A 19,598-nucleotide genomic window follows, 5' to 3' on the forward strand; every position below is an offset into this window, starting at 1 on the left:
TTCAAAACATGAGATAAAGATTCCAAAATAAGATTTACTTGTAATAATATTAAAACCATTTTTTATAAATTTGTCTGGGCCAGACTGAAGCTACATAAGGGACTGATGTCACCTTTTTGTCTGTTATACAGATTGATGTCACTGCAGACAATCTGTTTTACTTAATGTATTTGATGGCATTTTTTTTTTTATTACCAATGTGCTTTACTCACTTGAAACCTGAAACCTGATCTCCCAAATAACCTTCAGATCAAATGAGTAAAGTGTCAGTATCATGACTGAGTTTTAAAACATTACAGGAAATGCCAGGGTATGGCTATGGCCAGCCTTAAATCTATTGGTATGCTTATTTAAACTGTAGTACCATCTTTAATAAAATAACAAAGATGCATGAACTACATGTGACAACCCCCATGGATTCGACAGTGATGCTTCCCTCATCTTCCCCTCTCACCTTTTACTAAACAGAACTCCGTTGATTCATTTTGGCTCTTCTAACTTATCAAGTGACATTTTGGTTTGTCTTGTTTACATATACAGCTTGAGGTTTGGACACTACTGAATATATCAATATATTCGTGCAATATATATATGGAATTTCAGATCATTTAGTGTTTTTTTCCCACCAGTCTATTTAGACACATTTATGGTTCATGGAAAACAAACAGCACTATTACCCAATTTACAATTTCTTGAAAATTGCCATCCTCCTCCCTCTAAAATGTTTATACCAAACTGGAAATTTCAATCGACTCCACTTAAGCAGTAATCACAGCTCTTTTTTTTAAAAGAAAAAGGCTGAAAACAATCTTCGGATGATGTGTAGCGTGGTGCAAACACACACCACTGTTTGGTGTGTTCCTCAGTTCACGAGATTCTATCTCCTCAGGAAGGGTTGTCCTGGCCGCGGAACAGGTCAGGTGTGTTAGGTGTGAAGGATTTTTTCTGGTGTTCTTCCAAATCACTCTGGGTATTGGCTCGTGAAACCAACATGCGTTGGATGTCTGTTCCACGAGCAGGTCTTTCGGGAGGTCCTGGATGTTGTTAATGCAGACTTTGGACGGTGTGGTGGAGATGAAGCAGATACTGAACACAGGTACTTTAGCGTTTGCAGATCACTGAAACAAAAATCAATAAAATTGATAAATATATATTTTACCACAAAGAAGTGATGAGATGATGTTGCATATTCTACACATAACATCAAAAACTTTGATGCTAAAAATATCACCCAGACACAGAATAGCCAGAGAGTAACAGTCATGAGAATAACCTGGTTGTGTGGAGAGGTCGGTTTGGGTTGAATTCATTTGGAGAAGTGTGGTTCATACATCAGCACAGGCAGTGGTAGCCCAGTGGTGAAGGTACTTGACTAGTAATCAGCAGGTTGCCAGTTCAGGCCTCTGCTGTTGGCTTCTTGTGTAAGGCTCTTCAAACTGCATTCAGTTATAATTGTAAGTTGCTTTGGAAAATGTGTCAGATAAATGTTGTTGGTGCCTTTGCCCACTGAGAGTGTTGATTGTTTACAGGCCTTCCTGAAAAAGACTTTCCTTATTCATTTCCATTTAAGGGTGTGTGAATCAAGTCTTGACTTCTGGTTTAGCGTGTCGGACTGCAGTGGTGATCGTGTTTGTCCTCTTCATGATCTGGTACTTGTCCCTCTACAGCAGTTGAGGAGTAAGGAAGGTCACAGCAGGTCGGCCACTGCGCAGATCTTCCTCGTTTTCCCCATGCTAGTCTGACTCTGGTCAGTCATCAGCTGGTGCCTGTATTACTTGCTAGGGCATTGACCCATAGCCTTAAACAAGCTTATATGCATGTCAAAGGTGAAATCTGTGAGGTTGCAAGTCCTTATACAGCTCTGCCTTTGACATCATAGCAATCTGTTTCCTTTAACACATGTCTTGGTTTTCACTTCATTGTTGCAGAGCTTTGTCTGCACACCAAATAAGTAGTCAATGAATGAATCAATCAGTGAATCAATCAAAAATCAATCATTCAGTCAATCAATTTAGCAGGAAGTCCCAATCCACATGTACTGAATTCATTAATCATAAACTCTTCCATATGTAGCACATTCATTAATCTGCAGACATGCCCAACCTTAAAAATCCAACCTTCACATCTTCTTATGAGTTTGTGGATTTTAATTCCAATGCACTGGCTGCAGATGAAAAGTATCCGTCCTGTTGCTTGTGACTTCAGAGTACTCTACTTGCTGAATTTGGAAAGATTTACAAATGTCACATTTGTTTGACTTCACCCCAAATTCTACACTCAAATGCGTCTTTTACACACTGGCATACGCACATGCACAGCGCCACCATGCTGACATAACCGGCATGGCAGCTAAGTTAACCTCCCATCAGAACGAACGTTTACCACGTTATCTGGGCCGACAGATAACTCCGTCTTAACGTTAGGACACGACAGGCTACCATCTGGTTCAGGTTTAGCCTGAACTACTCTTAACCAAAATGTGCCGTGTGCACTAATCAGCCAGGATCCACTTTATTTGACTAATTTAGTAGCTATAGCTGGTGAGTTGAAGTGTTTGTGTTTGGACCCGCCGATATACCAAACTGTCAAAGACAGAAAGCAGGAAGAGACGGGCGGGTGGACGCTGAAATCATGTTTGGCAAAAGAAGACACGGCGTTAGCTAGCCAGAGACACCATAGAAGAGCAACAGCAGAGTGGAGCTGAGGTGAAGAATGGCGATACTGCAAGGATTCTTCACCAGAGCAGCAGGTAAAACCAACTCCCCTCTTTCTTCATGTGTGGGCTTTAATGCACAGAGAGGTATGACTACTGAAATAGGTACGGCTATAGCCAAAGCCCACGGAACAAAGAATTCCGCATGAGCGGCCCACATACGGCCACGGAACCCTCCTCGTTTCCATGTAAAAAGTACCTACTGTATATTTGATGATGAATAAATCAGACTGAATGAATTTACAACCATTAAACGTAAGCTGACATGTTAGCAGAGTCACTGATGATGTCAACTTGAAATTAGGCTTTTTCAACTTGAAATGAGTCTGTGTGTATATTTTTCCTGTTATAGTAGCAAACCACAAACAGGATTCCACATTTAATAGATTTACTAATAATAGAGGGGACAAAATATCCTTGAAAGAACGTGTGCTGTGTTTGTGGTGCTGCATGAGCAGGAAAAAAAAGCATTTTTTGTATTGATATGAAAAGCACATTTTGTATTGATATGAAAAGACCAGCTCCCATACGCAGCATACATACTAGAACCACATCAGCAGATGCTTCAGGTGAAATCTGACCAGCTGCAGCTAGCCAGTATGATTACATACAACTCAGAGTTGAGCTGTATTTCACTGTTCACACTGTTGACCTGAATGAGCCTGTCGTGCAGATAAAGGAATGTGTATATATCTGATATCATAGTTCATAAGCACAAACATCATCATTTCTATATACTATACACTTTCACTAAATAGTACATGTTATGTGATATCTTTTTTGATAATGTACTGATGAACATTTGTGAACTAATGCTGTAAGCTGCATCTTTCTTGTAAATAACAAATATTGCAGCTTTGGTGTCAACCTTAAGTATAACAGCCATTAATGTAATTTCAACCTAAATGTTACTCACATATTAAACATTAGGTCTCACTTGTCCTTAATCTAATTTAGGTAAGAACCATACATTGCTGAATTGTATCTCCAGTTTTAAACCCCACACTGAGTAAAATCAAACCTCATGCTCACATGGTTTTATGCTGCCATCTTGGAGCGCACTGTGTGGCAGGCATCTGACCGCTCTCAAAGTAATGCTTGTAATTGCCACCAAACAAACTGAAAGTGAAAATAGATATCATTACTTCCATCGAATTTATGTCATGCCTGTGAGACTTATGAACTGTGAACATTTGTGCTGGAGTCAATACTGCTGTGAATGTTTAATTGCAATTCAGGAGTCAAGGAGTAAATTGATCCCCTCTTTTGCGTGAGTGCAAATTGGGACATAAATCCATAGCCAGCGCTTGAGCTGTGTATTTCATTCCAGGATTTCCTCCACTGAAAATCCATTAGCCTTAGTCTTACATGCCTCATTTCAGTCCTGGCTACTGCGGAATAACTGCTGAACGGTTCTAGCGTCTCCCCTGTTTGATGAAATTAATATCTCCACATTAGTCTAGTAGATCGGTGTTGCTGTTAGCTTGGCTGAACAGCATGCGCTGTCTTGCCATGGAGAGAGGAATTGCAAATGCCAAGGAAGTCCTTGCTCATTATTTTTTACCCATGAGTCTCCACTCTCACAGCTGGACCGAGATAGGGGGCCTTAGAGACCCGATGTAATCAGTGCCTGTACAAAACTGAGCTCCGTCTCCTCTGACCGTATCATTCCGCACACCGATGCCCACTATCAAAGGAAATTCTTCTTATTTGGGGGGGGGCGCACAGAATCAAGATTGGCTTTATGAACAGAGATAGGAGCAGGAAAAGGGAGGACTGCCATCAAATCAGACAGTGCAGGGGAAACCTTCACTTTAAGCGTAGCCTTCTCTCTGTGTTGAACTCTAAAATATACAACCAGGTGGAAATCAGCCCCTTACTACACAAACAGCCATAAAAGCTGAATAATGCAGTCAACATAAGTGGTTCCTCCGCCCGAACACAATGGCTTTTATGTGCTTGAGTCATACCTTCACAGGACGCTAATCTTGCGTGCCATTGCATAGTGGACTAAAAAGCATCTGATATGCATTTTTTTGACTATGCTTCGCTCCCTGAGTAACGCGTGCTGATGTAGTCCACAGCATTTGTGTGGACACTACTGTATCTCTGGTGAGTGAAGGTGTGGCCATGTTAGTGGATGACCCAGTAAATGCTGTTTTAAGTAAATGGCATAATCTGTGTTGGTGATATTTTTTGGCACATATCAAGGTTTCTTTTCTCTCTTCTTAACAAAGTTTATTTTTTGATTAGGCTGCATGTTGACATTCATTTAGTTTATGGTTTTTTAAAATGTAATATAATTGCTCTCTAGACAGAGTACAGATCTACTTAAGCAAACAGATGATGCAGACAATGTGTTGAATAAATGTTCATTGGAATTGAGCAATTTTGTCTCATTTGTTTTTATTATTAAATAGTTGTATTTGAACAACAACATGATATCTGCATTATATATCAGCCATCATCATCATCACGGCTCTTTAAATACCAGCACTGGAAGTGGACATTGAAACTCCCTTACTGGTCCACCGTTGGTCCATATGACATTGCCACCAGTACTTTGGGCCTTAGGTGTTTCAGTCTGTACAGTCGGTATATGCACATGTATATGTTATATGTTCCTGATGCAGCTATGCATTATTATGGTATATATTTGTGAGAATTTTCAGAACGGGACGAGATATTGGAAAAAAAAACGCTGCTTCATGAGTGTTTTGGTACATCTGACTGTACTGCCCATGTACGCACCATCCTGTACAATATAATAAGTCCATAGAAGCTATTGTATTATTTTCCCATGTAGGGAATCTAGCAATGCAGTTGTGATGCACACAAATATACAGCCAAGTCAAATGTATTTATATAGTGCTTCATGTAGCTCTTTTTACAACATTTGTTACAAAGCAGCTTTACAAATGTCCGAGGCCGAGCCCCCAGTGAGCAAGACAAGGGCGACAGTGGCGAGGAAAAACTCCCTAGAGCACGAGGAAGAAACTTTGAGAGGAACCGAGGGACGTCCTCCTCTGGCAAATATAGAAATGAACAGCATAGCAATTTCTTCTTTCCAACCAAAGCCACGTTCCTGCATTGATTGTAAATGAGAGGAAGTAATGTATCTCCTCACCTTACCCACGTCGTCCTCCTAATATGTCTGCATGATACTGAGTTTATACACCCCAACTTTGATGTTCACGGTTTCCGAGTAGTCAAGTTTCAGCACAGTATACACACCCCATGCAGACACTCCACTGCTTGCTGCTACATTAATATAGCAGCGAATAGAATTTGATAAAGCATTTTTAGGCTGAGCGTAGCATATGCTGTGCTTTCACTTGCTTCTCAGATGTCCACGTTCACAGCCCACAGACAGCGGTCAAAACACTCTAGGAGCAAACTTCCATATTGATTAGGTGCAATTATTTGCATTGGCTTTAACAATAATGTTATTGTTGGCTTTAATCTTCTAAATAACCTTGAAGCTATCTTGAGCACCATGTAATGTATTATGAAATAATGCATTATATTTGCATTGCTATCATGCCAGAGTTATAATTATAATTCCAATTATTGAGGCTGTGGCAGTGTATTAACATGAAGGTATTTTCAGGGTTTAAAGAGCGACCTCTAAACCTTGCAAATGATTTAAAAATAATTCTGTTTATTAACTCAAACTAAAGCTTCGAACTGGTTGCTAAAAGTATTTACTAATGAAGGCATATTCTTAAAAAATGATAGTCTTCCCATTAAAAAATATTCCTTTTTAGTCTCCGCATCTTCTTTTCTTCACTTTTATTTTTTACTCTGGCCTTTTAAACTTGGGTGTTTATTAATCAAAACATTACACCTCCTTGCAGCGACCGGTAAGGCCCATGTCGGGCTCATTTATTTATTTTTCTTCGCGAGAACGCAGCTGACTGATGGGCCGACAAGACAGCCCTGATGAAAGATGTGAAAGATGAAAGATCTCCTAGCCAGATGCCTCTCTGGGAGACGTAAGTCATGACTGCTGCTCAAACTCCATATATATATATATATATATGTTTCCCACGTTTGGTAAATTACTTACTGTCCCATTTGGCCCTTGGCCGCGCTTCAGTAATTACCCTGCTAAAGGTGGTAAATTCTACTGTAGCATTATGGGTAGAAGCCTCTTCTGAAGAAGCTTTTTGCCATGGTCTGGCCAGAATATAACTAGAATACACACATACGTAAAAGTATACCCTGCATATTTTATTTAGGGTTTTAAATATACTGTTGCCATGCACTGTGTGTGTTAGCAGTCCTCCTACTCTAAATCCACAGGACCACGGAAGATTGGATACATTTGTGTGACAGACTACACACTATGCAGTGACATGTATACAATATCTGTCAACTCTTCCGTGCCTGATAACAGCCATATCCATGCAGCAGCCACTGACGTGTCAGTCAGTTTTATTGCTGTGCCGGTCTGTGAATTAATAATAAAATCAGAATGGATCTGAAGTAGTCATGTGGTCAGCACCTGTCCTGTGATGAATGGATGAAAGCTGATGAAATTCTGCATGGCAACAGGTAGGCCTAAAGTCTGCAAATGCACCAATGAGACCTGGTGTACCTAAAGAGGCGGCCAATGAGTTCCCCTGAAAGAAAGGCATTGACAGTAACCCGAGCAGTGAGTTTACACGTAACCTTGAACTTTACTACACAATTCAGAGTCTCCTGGAGTTGGATATTGGAGTTCATATCTAATGAAGATGAATTATAAGTGGTTAAAAGTCCACATTGCTTAAAAATAATGTTTGAGTGCAGATAGTGGCACCACGATCAGGCATTTAAAAAAAAAAAAAAAAAAAATCAACAAATCAAATTTAAGAATCTTTCTTTTCCCTTACATTAAGGAAAAGTGTTTGAATAAAACAGCCTGTAATTGGAAATGAACACGACTACATAATACATATGTGACCCTCTTTAATAACTCCACTAATCTCGGTGGGGAGTATACTATGTGCATCTAAAGCCAGGCTGGCCCACGTGTAGAAAATACTTAGAGACATGGTTTTGACTCGGATGGGCAAAAGGGTGAACAACCCCACGAAAAAAGGACAAGTGTGGACAGTCCTACAACTTGACCCTGTCCATGAAGGGCGAAATGCACGTCATTCACACTGCAGAAGCTGCCCCTATGAAGGAAGTACAGAGGAGAGTGTGTGATAGGGGGCCTGTAACCAGCCAGTGGGGAGGACATGATGAGCTCTAAGATGCTCTGTAAAAAGGGAAGAAACAATAAAAGCCAATGCCGATTGGCTGAGAGCCGCCCTCAGCTATCATAAAATAACCCCATAAAGTGCTGGCAAATATCACTAAACTGCCCATCAGAAAGCATATACCCAAAAGGAGAAGAAGTTAGAACACAAAGAATTAGATCCAATAAGCAATGGACACTCAACTGGGCTCAACAAGCATAGAAAAACTAACCAGAAAATGGGTTGATGAGCTTTGTACATGAATAAAGTATCTCTGCTAAAACACTCGGTTTTGATGAGCTGGAAACAGAGCGAACTATAAATGATGTAAACACGACACACCAACTGAAGGAATGTGTAATGAAACCAACTAAACCCACTGCTACTAAGCAAAAGCACACAAACCCAGTCTCAAATATCTGGGCAGTATGAAACTGATGTAAAAAAGTGAACTACAGCGTGGAGCACATACCTTCAGGCAGACGTGGCCAGCGGCAGACCCACGCCAGTGCCAAATACAACAGCTCAATGGCCTACATGCTGCTGTGTTTCTGTGCTGCCACTAATTGCTAAGTGCTAAGGCACCTGGAGAATAAGACGGGAGTACACGGCTGACAGCGTCCTTGCGTGATTCATAGCAAAACCAAAGTTCCACCGGTTACACATAGGTTTAATTATGCTAATTGTTATATAATGATACCAGGACTACTCATAGGGAGAAAACAGTTTCACTCATAACATAGCTTATGTTTTCTCACACATAACTCATTAAAGTGCTCATTGTTCATCATACTTACATTTTACCAAACTACTACAACTAGATCAGTTCAGTCATCAATTTGCAGATCTGTTCATCACTAAGACTTGAGCAATTTATAGAGTGGAAATGTCAGTTGCATATGAAAGCTTTTGTCTCACTCTGAATGTCTGATTCACAAGCATACATTACATTTTCGGTCAGTGCACCTGCATGTGTCTGAGAAGAATCATTCTGTATCTTAATACAAGTATTGCTATGCATAGTGCAAATTTTAACTCAGAAATTGCAATTCCTTTTCTGCTATTTCCTCTAAACACACACACACACAGAGACAGTACAGTTATATTTTATTACCCAGAGCAGATCAAATGACCACTTTAGGCTTTGAGATCACTGATTTACTTTGACCCATTCGGCCACCTGACCTGACCCCGAGGAAGTGAATCCTAAAAGTCGTCCATTCACCAAGGGTCATATGCATGACCCCTCTTAGGTCAGATGGGTCACTAAGGAGCAGTGTTCGCCCATTCAGATTATGTTCCTTCACAGTCTCGGTGTACTTTTCAGGGAGCTTTATCCTAGACATCTGTAGAGACAGACAAATGCACAAAGTACAGTGTGAATCACGTCAGTCATTTTTATTGTTTTAATTGGAGGTTGTATATTAAGAAGATTGATTATACATGATCACGATAAAAAGAATAAAAAATAATGCGCTGACCTCTTTGCAGACATCGTCAACAGTCATGTTTAGCACTGTTCTAGGAAACAGAGAGTTGAAGGCGTTTTTCCATGTGCATTTCAGTCTGTTTCTTCCTCTGATCCTGGCCAACTCATTCTGAATGGAATAGTCAAGATTAACTGTATGTGATTTCAGCTGAACCATCTCCCCAACTGTGAATTTGAAGTCCTTTTTGAGGAATTGCTCAAACATCTCAGGATCGTCATCTCTTTCTAGGAACATCTCCACCTCATCTGCAATTACATGGAGCTCCACCCTGTGAACATTGTACACGTCCCAAAGAGTCCTGCTGGGATCAAGACCAAGTGGTATTTCAGAATGACTATCATGAACCTCCAGAGTCTGTTGCTCATCTTCCACACACTGAAGTATCCAGCTTAATCGACAGGGCCAGCGGTCCGCCAGCACAACCCAGGCGGCGACTCTTTCAGGTGGAGGAAGCTCAATCTTAAAAGCCTCCATGACTACAATGGCCACCCTGATGGAGCTGATCACCCTTCTCATGGACACAGTATTTTCTGAGATGTAGCTGGGAAGCTTACTCGGGTTATTCAAGGATATGCAGTTCAGTGCAGATTGGATTAACTTTTCTACTTCATCCTCATTTAATATGTAAGTTTTGTTTACATAAGTTTCAGGCTTGCTTTGTTTTGTGATCAGGGGAGTGGCTTGACCTTCTGTACTCAGGCTACTGTTTGTCAAAGTGTCATTTTCTATGTTTGTCTTAGAATCACATAAATAATTAACCTCATGTCCCTTGGAACTAACGAGAATTTCAGACTGACCTCGTACAATTTTTTGGAAGACGTTGCACTTTGATACAGAACACAGAGGTGGAATGGTGAAGGGTAGTGTAATTATGTGCGCCAACAGGGCATAAGCTCTGTCCCTTGCACTGATGCAGCCTTTCACCTGGTCTACTTTTTGGGTAAGCACTTCTGGGTCCACCGCAACTAGGGAAATGAAAGGACTTTCCTCATCAGACAGAAGAATGTTGATTGCATCCAAAACACCAACGATTTTCTCTGGCATGCAGCGGTCCAAATTGGTGATCTCTAGTACCACGTTTATCTTGCGCCTCTCAAACACCTCCATGAAGTGAATAAAGCACGACAGCAGCCTCACTTCTTTTCGAACCTCGTGCATTAAACCAAGCTGTTCGCTGACCTTCTTGTTGTCCAGGCCTCTCCTGATGTTGATGTCCTGGTTGAAGATCAGGTTCTTGCCCAGCATGAAGGTGAACCTCGCAGCAGTCGCCACTGGGACCCCCAGGGCTGCGATAGCGAGACCCTCGAGCACGCCGTAGCCATCGCTCTCCTTAGCACCTTCCTCTGCCCCCTCATCCTGTTTTTGGGGAAACCCAAGAATAATAAGGGGGACCAGAATGAAAACTGAACCGACGAAAACCATCAGCACAAAGGACCAAAGAGGAATGCAGCAAACTCTTTTAGGCCTCCAGTCCCGGATCCCGTCTTCTATCGTCTTTCTCTTAGCATCCTCTTCCGGGTCATGTTGAGCCACGCGGAAGAGGCTGAGCTGCAGCTTTCCGAAGGTGTCCTGAAGAGCCTTGCACACCTGTATCACCAGGCCAGCCCAGAGCATGTCGCTGCCCGCAAAGTGCCAAGCGCTGAACCTCACAAACACGTAGCGGACGTCTTCTCTGCTCTGGTTGTCTTCTGTCCACACAGGTCGAAAGAAGAGGAGACGGATGATTAGTGAAAACAGGTTTCCAGCGCAGGCTCGCTCTAGATGACCCTTTGCTCTTCCTGCCGGCCCGTTGCGTCTGTGCACTTTTCTCTTTGCCTCATTGTTCATATGACCTTGGATGAGAAATAAACAAAAAACAAAAACAAAAAAACAACCAAACAGATGAATGCAGCAGAAAAGATAAATCTATCTAATCATTGTAACCTCCACTACATTCAGATTTTGGCCTATACAAAAAATCAACAAACAAACAAACAAATGTGTTGATATATTTTTGTATGCTGAATCCAGAATCCAGCATTTCTCTATCACCTGTATTGTTTTGTTCCACCATACTCGCACATCGTTTGGTACAGTCTGAATATACACATCTCTGTGCTCACAGGTACACGTACTCTCACAGGTATACGTACTCTCAATGCAGCTCAGGACCATCCTGATCCTACTGTGACAGGACGAATACAATCCCACAGTCAGAGGTGAGTGGACTTTTCTGAGAGTCTTCGATAAGGCGTAGGCATAAACACTGTCTGAGTAGAGAGCTGTTAATTAAAGGAGGTGCAAATATTCACAATGTGTTTAAAAGTTATTAACAAGCTTTTTCATAGTTATTTGTGAACCTTTACAATACTTACAGCAGTGTGACATCCACTGATCTATGATGTAGAACTGGTTTGCTAATGACAATAAGCTGGAAGCCACAGTGCTTCCATGTTGGTATGCAGTGGGTTTTATTTTTTATTTGGATGAAAATGAGAAGATAGAGCTGCCATTGAGTTTATAACTGACAGTAGCCAGCTAGCAAAAAAAAGGATGTAAATTCTCAAACTAATTAAATAGCCTGATTGAGACTTAAAAAAACACTTTCTGAACTTTCCAAAGTTCACCCTTATGCACTGGTTGGAGCTATTTTAGCCCATTTCTCGATACAGAGCTTCAGTTTGTGACGTGGAGGCTGAGCAGGATGCAGGGCTATTGGGTTCAAACATCAACCCCCACAGACTGAAACACACGATTATATACGCGCATGCTAACGATACACAAGGAGGGCATGGTCATACAGACGAACACACACACACGCACTCACACACACACGCACACTCTCACACACACACACACACACACACACACACGGAGACGTTTGGGGGGGAGGGGCCATACCGTGACAGTTCATGTATTTTTGGGGAACTCTTGCTTGAACAGTCTGCTTTAGAGTAGTGTATCATGATAACCAAAAACGATATTATAAAATATATCATTTCTTCAGTTTAAGCCACTTTGTTAATTATCTGTTTCACAACACTGTCACACTGCATAACTCAGCGTCTTTTAAGTTACAGATAACAGACAGATACCCTGACAATCTTATGTAGAATTTCCTGGTTTCTCTTGGAATTCATTCATCCCTTAATGACTGCGAGACACACAGCCCTGAAGTCGAAAAGTTGTGACACACTGAGACTTTAGCGTTCATATGTACTGCTTTATGTAGAAAATACTTGGGCATAGCACAACATACTAAACACAGAGCGCACAAGCTGGATAGAAAACACCACAGAAAGCACAATATGAAATGGCAGTTGATTTGAAATCCAGAAGCCAGTGTAATAAAAATAAGATACATGACAATTAGTCTGAAGGTTTGAATTTGAAGATTTTGAATTAGGTGTGTGGATGTTTGCCTGTGTGTAGATTCCCTGCCATTATATACTCTGAGAGTACGGTTAAGGTTTTTATTCTGGAAGGAGACATTCGGAGCCGGATGGTAGCTGTCACTGAAGAACCCATTAGTCCTTCCAGGGACTCTGTGGTGAACTGAGACAGGTATAATGTTTAGGATAACAAGAGCACACTTTAGAGGCAGAGGTGCCCAGTGCTGGGATTTCAGATACCCTTTTCAGTCTCATTATGTGTGACGAGATTTCTTCAGACGTCCTCTAAAATCTTTTGTTAAGGGCATATTGCACTTAAATAGAAATCTGTTGTGCAAAACTGGTCTCTGGCCAAAAAAAAAAAAAAACATTTTTTTTTTTTTTTTTTTTTTTTATCTTATAAAAATCACTCAAACGATTTCACAAATTTCTTCTCAGAACTGTATTAAACTCTAAAAAGCCACAAGATACTCCAGCTGTAGGCGTCATATTACTGCTGCATACCTGAACATTCACAGAGACGTGACACTAAGCCTGCTACACTGGAAAAGCTTAAAAATCACAGCCTACTTTATGAAACAGCGCAACGTACTTTTCAAAAGACGTTTTTTTCTCAACTGTCCTGAGGAGAAAAGTCTTCACATAATGCAAGCACAATAAAGATATGTAATTAACATAATGGCTATAACTGGTTCCAGATAATTGAAAGGTGCCATAGGGCACAGACTGAGCAGGAGAGTCAGAGAGCATAAGTAGTTCTATTATTTTCCTCAAATGGTGGTCTGAGATTGATAATTAAAAGGATCCTCTACATCAGTCTAGCTTTTCATTTGTTCTGCTTCCTTGCTTTTTTTAAAAAATGTTTAGTACCTTTTGCTGCCATTATCAGTTGTGCGCCTCCCTCCAGTCATAAACAAAACATAACCACGATCGCTCCTCCAGCTATCCTGAAAATGAGAAAATGTGATGGTGAGATTTGTTATGAAGACAACGCTTGCAGCGGCTTTGTTTTGATGTCCATGGTTACGGGTTGTTATTAATGAGGTTATGCGCGAATGCCCCCGTTTGTATGTCTACCGTTACCTAGCAGTAAGGACATAGTATTAAGAAGCAATGCATTTATTTCCCACAAATCAGGTTGAGCTGCTGTATCAATTTGGTCTGAGATTGCAAGAAATGTAATGTACACTGCTGAAAAAGGCACAAGCACTCTAAACCGGATCCCAGAGATAACAGACGCCCTGTTGACTCTTAATGGTTCTACAGGGAATGTTGTTCAAATTTTCTTTTTCATTGGAAAATACGATAACGAAAAGTACGTCTTACCGTCCACAAGCAGATTTAGAAGCTGTGTTTACGGCAGTTTAGTGGGCATTGTCTGATCATGCGCTGATGCTTTCTGAAGAAAAGAGTTTTTTAGAGAGACTTTTATATGGCAAGCGAACAAACTGAAACAGGGAGCTGGTCGACGTGTAGGAGTGGAACGACGACAGCAACTTGGACTTTGGGCTTGTTGTAAATCTTAACTGTGGGTGCAGTACCAATGTAAACACGGGCGTAATTGGTTCCTACATGGTCAAAGCCCTGAGAACATAACCAATGACATAAGCGCTTCAAGAAGTAATGAGTGCTGGAGTTCGAAAAGGAGTGTAGCTCTGCGTAATGGAACAAAGAGGTTTATTACCTATGTCTTATGTACAGGAACAATCATTTAGTACTGAGGTTGCAGGTCAGCAAAGCTGATTCTGTTAGCCATCTCTGCTGTGGTGAAACTCACCAGGCTTGTACATTATCTGTGTAGTTTTCCAACACTGATCACCATTCATTACTCACCTGTGACCATGAAGTTCTCATTAGGTGCTGATGCATCTGCATTATTATTATTATGATGATTTCCGTTTCTGTGGCGCCTTTCTCAGACTCCTACGGGTTGTTCACATGCCTGAATGCACGGTGTTTTGTATGCGTTGTGTTGTGCCTTTTCTATCCTGCACAGCACATACATACGCTCACAGATTTCCACTGTTGTAAAGGCATGAAGAACATAAAACGTGAAGGTGAAGAGAAAATTGGATTTGAAGACCAGCACCTTGGAGGTTGACGGACAGCTTATTGGCCAGTAAACGCTGCAGTCATTCTGTACATCAGACCCAATTCATTTACAAAACTATGTGGTATAGTGGATACCTAATTATCTCATATATGCTGTGGGATGTGATAATAATGGCATTTATATTACAAACTGGGATTAAATATCACATTTTTTTTTTCTTTTGTTGTTGATTCTCCTTATGCATCAGGAATTCGTGCAAGAAAGGATTTTGTATTGATTTTGTTGTATTGTTTATTGGTGCTCGGGGGTTTCACATTGCATTTCTCATACTTCTCTCTTTTTCAGTTTTGTAGATTCAGTCTTTATAGTGGCAAAACCAAAAACATTGTGTGAAAAGTTGCAAGTGTGTTGATGTTTTGTAGTCCAGGTTACCTGTGAGATTACCCACATCACACTGTGAAGGATGTGAAGGACCGGCCCAATCCCAAAGATGAACTCGTGAAATACTGACTACTGGAATGTCATCATTCTCACTGTAAGTGTTTAAATGTTAGCAACATTAGAGCCTTCTCTCCACAGCTGATAAATATGCTTTAATTATTGTTTGAACAACACTTTTTCATCTTGAGGAAATGGGTCAGATTCTTTCAGAAACTGGAGCTAATTTTGAGATATACATTTCAATAAATAGATTTCCTGTTTCTGTGATAAATGAAGTTTGATAAATGTTCCCCATTGGATTACTCAGATTAGAGAGACGATCGACTCAGTCTGCTCTACTTACTGCTCTGGAAGACAAATAGTAGGTGGATGTAGTGGACTGTGGCGATTGTGTGGTGCTTGTATGTGTTTTGTTAAGTGTTTAAAAATTGCTGGTTTTAGTGCACCATGAGGACAAAAGAATATATAATTAAAATTTTAAAAGTTAGAAAAACAAGTGATACCAATTTATCTTTTACCGTTTTTAAACTGTTTGCAATACCAGCCAAAGTCATGCACGATGACCTGAGTAGGAAATGAGGTGTGGTTCATTTAAGGCTTTTATGTATTGGAAATCCTCTTTTACAACCTTGAAACTTTAATCATTAGTTTATCACACTTCAAATCTCTCTGAAATTAGCCCATCCATCATATGTGGCATTCTGAGAGCTAACATATAGTTTTCTTTAGTGAAGTGCCATTGAATGCCTCAAAATTAGAATTTAAAGACTCAATATTAAAGCAGTGTCTTGAATTCTGTCTCATGGCTTGCAGTTATGGCCTGACAGGAGATTAACAGAAAGAGTATGAGTAAAGGGTTTCTATGTAATTTGTTTTTTCTACCTCTATATATTTTTTTACCTCTCTCTCTCTCTCTCTTTATATGTATATAACCGTTTTATCGTTACAGTAAATGTTTAAATCATTCATATGGGATTCTATAGTGCTGAGAATGCATATTGCTTCTTTTTCTCTATGTTTTCTCACATCATTGCTGCCATAGCATTAATACAACGTCCGTTAGCATTAAAGTGCCACTGGAAATGTGTCCTTCATTCTGATGGTCCAAAGTGTTTTACAAAATGATCAGCAAGTCTTTTCAGTTTTTTTTAAATACAGCTGATTACATATTTTGCTTGAGATGCAATAGCTAGCTCCGTCAGTAATGAGTGAGGAAGAATGGGTGATAGCAGTTGACCCTTTCGAGCCAGTTATAATGGTGGCTGAGTTAATACATTTACATGTCTCACATGCAGCATGGTTGCGCGCCTCAGTAGCAGTTATTTTGAACTGATTTCGCTCTTGACGAGCGTGTCTATGATGTGTTAGTCTCGTCTGTAAGAGAGAAGTGGGGGCTCCCTAACGAGAGATGAAGTCGCTGCATGATCCTAGAGTTTTTTTTTTATCCACGGTTTCATTTGTAGGACTGATAAGTGAGCGTCAGAGGAATATTTATTTTAACAGCAGATTATAGGTCAGTGCGTATGTTCTCTCAAAACGTACATTATGAGTAAAGGCATCACCTGTGATTTCCTTATAAAATATACAGATGTGAAAATATTCCGAATTCCATAATTTTATGGAGGAATTCTTGGCATTGGTAGTTGTGAGTAAGTGACTGAGTTTTTATGAGGAATTGTGTTGCAAAGAAATAAAAGTAAGAGTATGTAGGGTTCTAACAGATGGAATTTAAATTCTAAGAATGTTCGGACTTCTAAATACGTTACATCTAAATACGTTATCTAGGAGGCGCTACACTCCAGATTTCAGAGCTGGGTGGAGTTTAGAAAGGGAAGAAGTCAACTGTTGGAGCTCTTCAGTGCCAAAACTTTCATCAGTATGTCTCAAAAGTATCATGGCTACACATTCAGTATATTGTTCAAAGAGGTTTGCATAGGATGGCACCATTTTGGCACCAACACGCTTAGCTGTGAGTAGTACTTGGAGTCAAAATTGAGTTAACACATACATACATACATGCATGCATATATATATATACATACATACATACATATATACATACATACATGCATATATACATACATGCATATATACATACATGCATACATACATACATACATATATACATACATACATGCATATATACATACATACATACATATATACATACATACATATATACATACATGCATACATGCATGCATACATACATACATACATACATACATACATACATACACACACACACACACACACACACATATATATACATACAAACACACTATATGGCCAGAAGTGTATGGACACCCTTCCTAATTATTGAGTTCAGGTGTTTCATCACACTTATAGCTATCAAGTTTATAAAATCAAGAACATAGTTATGCCATCTCCATAGACAAACACTGGCGGTAGTATGGGTCTCACTGGTCAGTGTGTTTGATCTTGGCATTGTCATGGGAAGCCACCTGTGCCGCAGATCTGTCTTTTGAACATCTGCCATGTTAGACGTGTCCACCTGTGCTAATGTTGTGAGATGGAAGCGATAGACCGTGGGAACCCACAGCGTGGGGCTGTCGAATACTGAAGTTTGTAACAACTGTCTTCTTTTGCATAACTCACAGCAGAGTTCCACGCTGAGATTCGTTGGCTGGAGAACTGTGCATGAGGAGCGTGCTCGGATGGGTTTCCATGGCGAAGTACTTCACAAAAGCCTCAGTTTATGTGCCGTGCCGAGCGTCAGCGAGAGTGGAGTAAATCACTGGATTCTCCATACATATTCTCTGTAATGAATTACTCAATCTCTTGCAGTATGATGGACAATTCTGGGTTTGGTAGATGCCAGGAGAATGCTACCCACTGGAACACAGTACATTTGCAGAAGACGAGATGATGGTCTAGAGCTGTTTCAGGGTTTGGTCCCTCAGTCTCAGTGATATGAAATGTACAGCATAAAGACATTTTGGACACTTCTGTGCATCCTACTTTGTGTAACATCTTGGAGGACACCCTTCCTTGTTCAAGCATGACTGAGTCCCTGTGCATAAGGTATCGTACATAAAAACAGTGTTTGAGGAGTTTTGGTGTAGAGGAACTCCAGTGGCCTGCACAGAGCCCTGACTTCGTAACCAGTAAACGCTTCTGGGATGAATGCTCTTTTGAGTGAATGGGCACACTCCAAAAATCTTACAGAAAGCCTTTCCTGAAGAGTGGAGGCTGTTATGTCTTCAAAGGGGTGGTCGACTGGCCCAGCAAGCTCCTGTAGGTGCGATGGTTAGGTGTCCACGTGATTTTGGCCATGTAGAGAGTGTGAGTGTGAGTATGTTTATATATACGCACAAATACCGAGGTGATGTTGCCCCCTGTTGCAGATAAAACACTACTGCAGTGCAAAATTGGATTATTTCCAAGCCTGTGTGTTGGAGGTTAAACCACCACTGAGCAATGCTGCCCTCTTTTGTCCTGCTAATGCTATCAAAAACTAAAATCTTAAGCCCTTTTACTGTACGGAAGTGTGTGTGTGTGTGTGTCCATACACACACACACACACACACACACACACACACTCAGGATCAATTGTCATCACTCATTCATGCATTACTGCAGGAGTTGTCTAGTGTATTATGTTCAAGAGAAGTAATCAGCTTTATATTGGAGAAACCTAGATATTGGTTTGCTGATCGCTGTGTTGAACACCTTTAGACCATCAGAATTAAGGATTTATCATTACCAGTGTCAAGACGTTTAATTCTAATAGACTCTGCATTAATGACATATCTGTTTGCATTGCCAGTTGTTGCTATGGCAGAAATGAAATGAGGAAACTCAAAGAAAATGAACTCATCTACTCTCCTGGAACTTTAGAGCTCTGTGCGTTGAAGGCTATGATTTAAACATCTACTTTTCCATATATAAACTGGTTCTTCCTCCTAATTCATAGGCACTTTGCTTGCATAGCTGATGAAGGACATGTTTATTTGGAAATTGTATACTTCACTCCAATTTTGAATATCTATATCTATCTATGTGTCAGTCTATCTGTCTGTCCCTCTAAATTGTAGTTTGAAGTTTTGAAGTCACTGCTCTACCTTCTATCATGAGAAAATATTTTTGTGATGTAATTTACATTTTGATATTGTTACATTCAGACAGATTCAGACAGAATCTTTTTTGTTATCGTCTTGTTTAGACAATCTCAACTGTCCTTTTTAATGATCCAGCATTTCCACAATCATGAGCCTTATGTTTATTCATGAGCACAGATTCACATTCCGAATATTAACATCACAAATATTCAATAATGTA

At 40.3% G+C, this 19,598-nt stretch overlaps 1 protein-coding gene across 6 annotated transcripts; it reads right to left on the reverse strand.

Moving 5' to 3' along the window:
• Positions 1-9,031: 9,031 nt before the first annotated feature.
• On the reverse strand, positions 9,032-14,239 carry nkpd1 (NTPase, KAP family P-loop domain containing 1). 6 transcript variants are annotated; one of them, XM_027028207.3, is made up of 5 exons: positions 14,129-14,239; positions 13,673-13,749; positions 11,564-11,692; positions 9,423-11,263; positions 9,032-9,287 (listed from the first exon to the last, which is right to left on the reverse strand). In XM_027028207.3, exons 2-5 carry the CDS (start codon positions 13,683-13,685, stop codon positions 9,066-9,068), a joined length of 2,205 nt encoding a protein of 734 aa, XP_026884008.2. In that variant the 5' UTR covers positions 13,686-13,749; positions 14,129-14,239; the 3' UTR covers positions 9,032-9,065. The 6 variants fall into 6 exon arrangements, with proteins under 6 accessions (XP_026884008.2, XP_081564147.1, XP_081564145.1 ...); XM_081708021.1 differs by lacking the exon at positions 14,129-14,239 and adding an exon at positions 11,786-11,856 and having other exon boundaries at positions 11,564-11,680; positions 13,673-13,757; XM_081708019.1 differs by lacking the exon at positions 14,129-14,239 and adding an exon at positions 11,786-11,856 and having other exon boundaries at positions 13,673-13,757.
• Positions 14,240-19,598: the final 5,359 nt, after the last annotated feature.

This window comes from Electrophorus electricus, chromosome 26, assembly GCF_041902795.1.
Source record: "Electrophorus electricus isolate QZ-2024a chromosome 26, ASM4190279v1, whole genome shotgun sequence".
NCBI classification, from domain to species: domain Eukaryota; kingdom Metazoa; phylum Chordata; class Actinopteri; order Gymnotiformes; family Gymnotidae; genus Electrophorus; species Electrophorus electricus.

What these genes read in the sequence shown, in the direction of transcription:
- nkpd1 (XM_081708019.1), bottom strand. Translation starts at nt 13,713, where the DNA reads ATGACTGGAGGGAGGCGCACAACTGATAATGGCAGCAAAAG. An exon ending in ACTGATAATGGCAGCAAAAG is followed by an intron (nt 11,857 to 13,672) that starts GTACTAAACATT and finishes CCAACATGGAAG; the next exon opens with CACTGTGGCTTCCAGCTTAT. An exon ending in TCAGTGGATGTCACACTGCT is followed by an intron (nt 11,693 to 11,785) that starts GTAAGTATTGTA and finishes TTTAATTAACAG; the next exon opens with CTCTCTACTCAGACAGTGTT.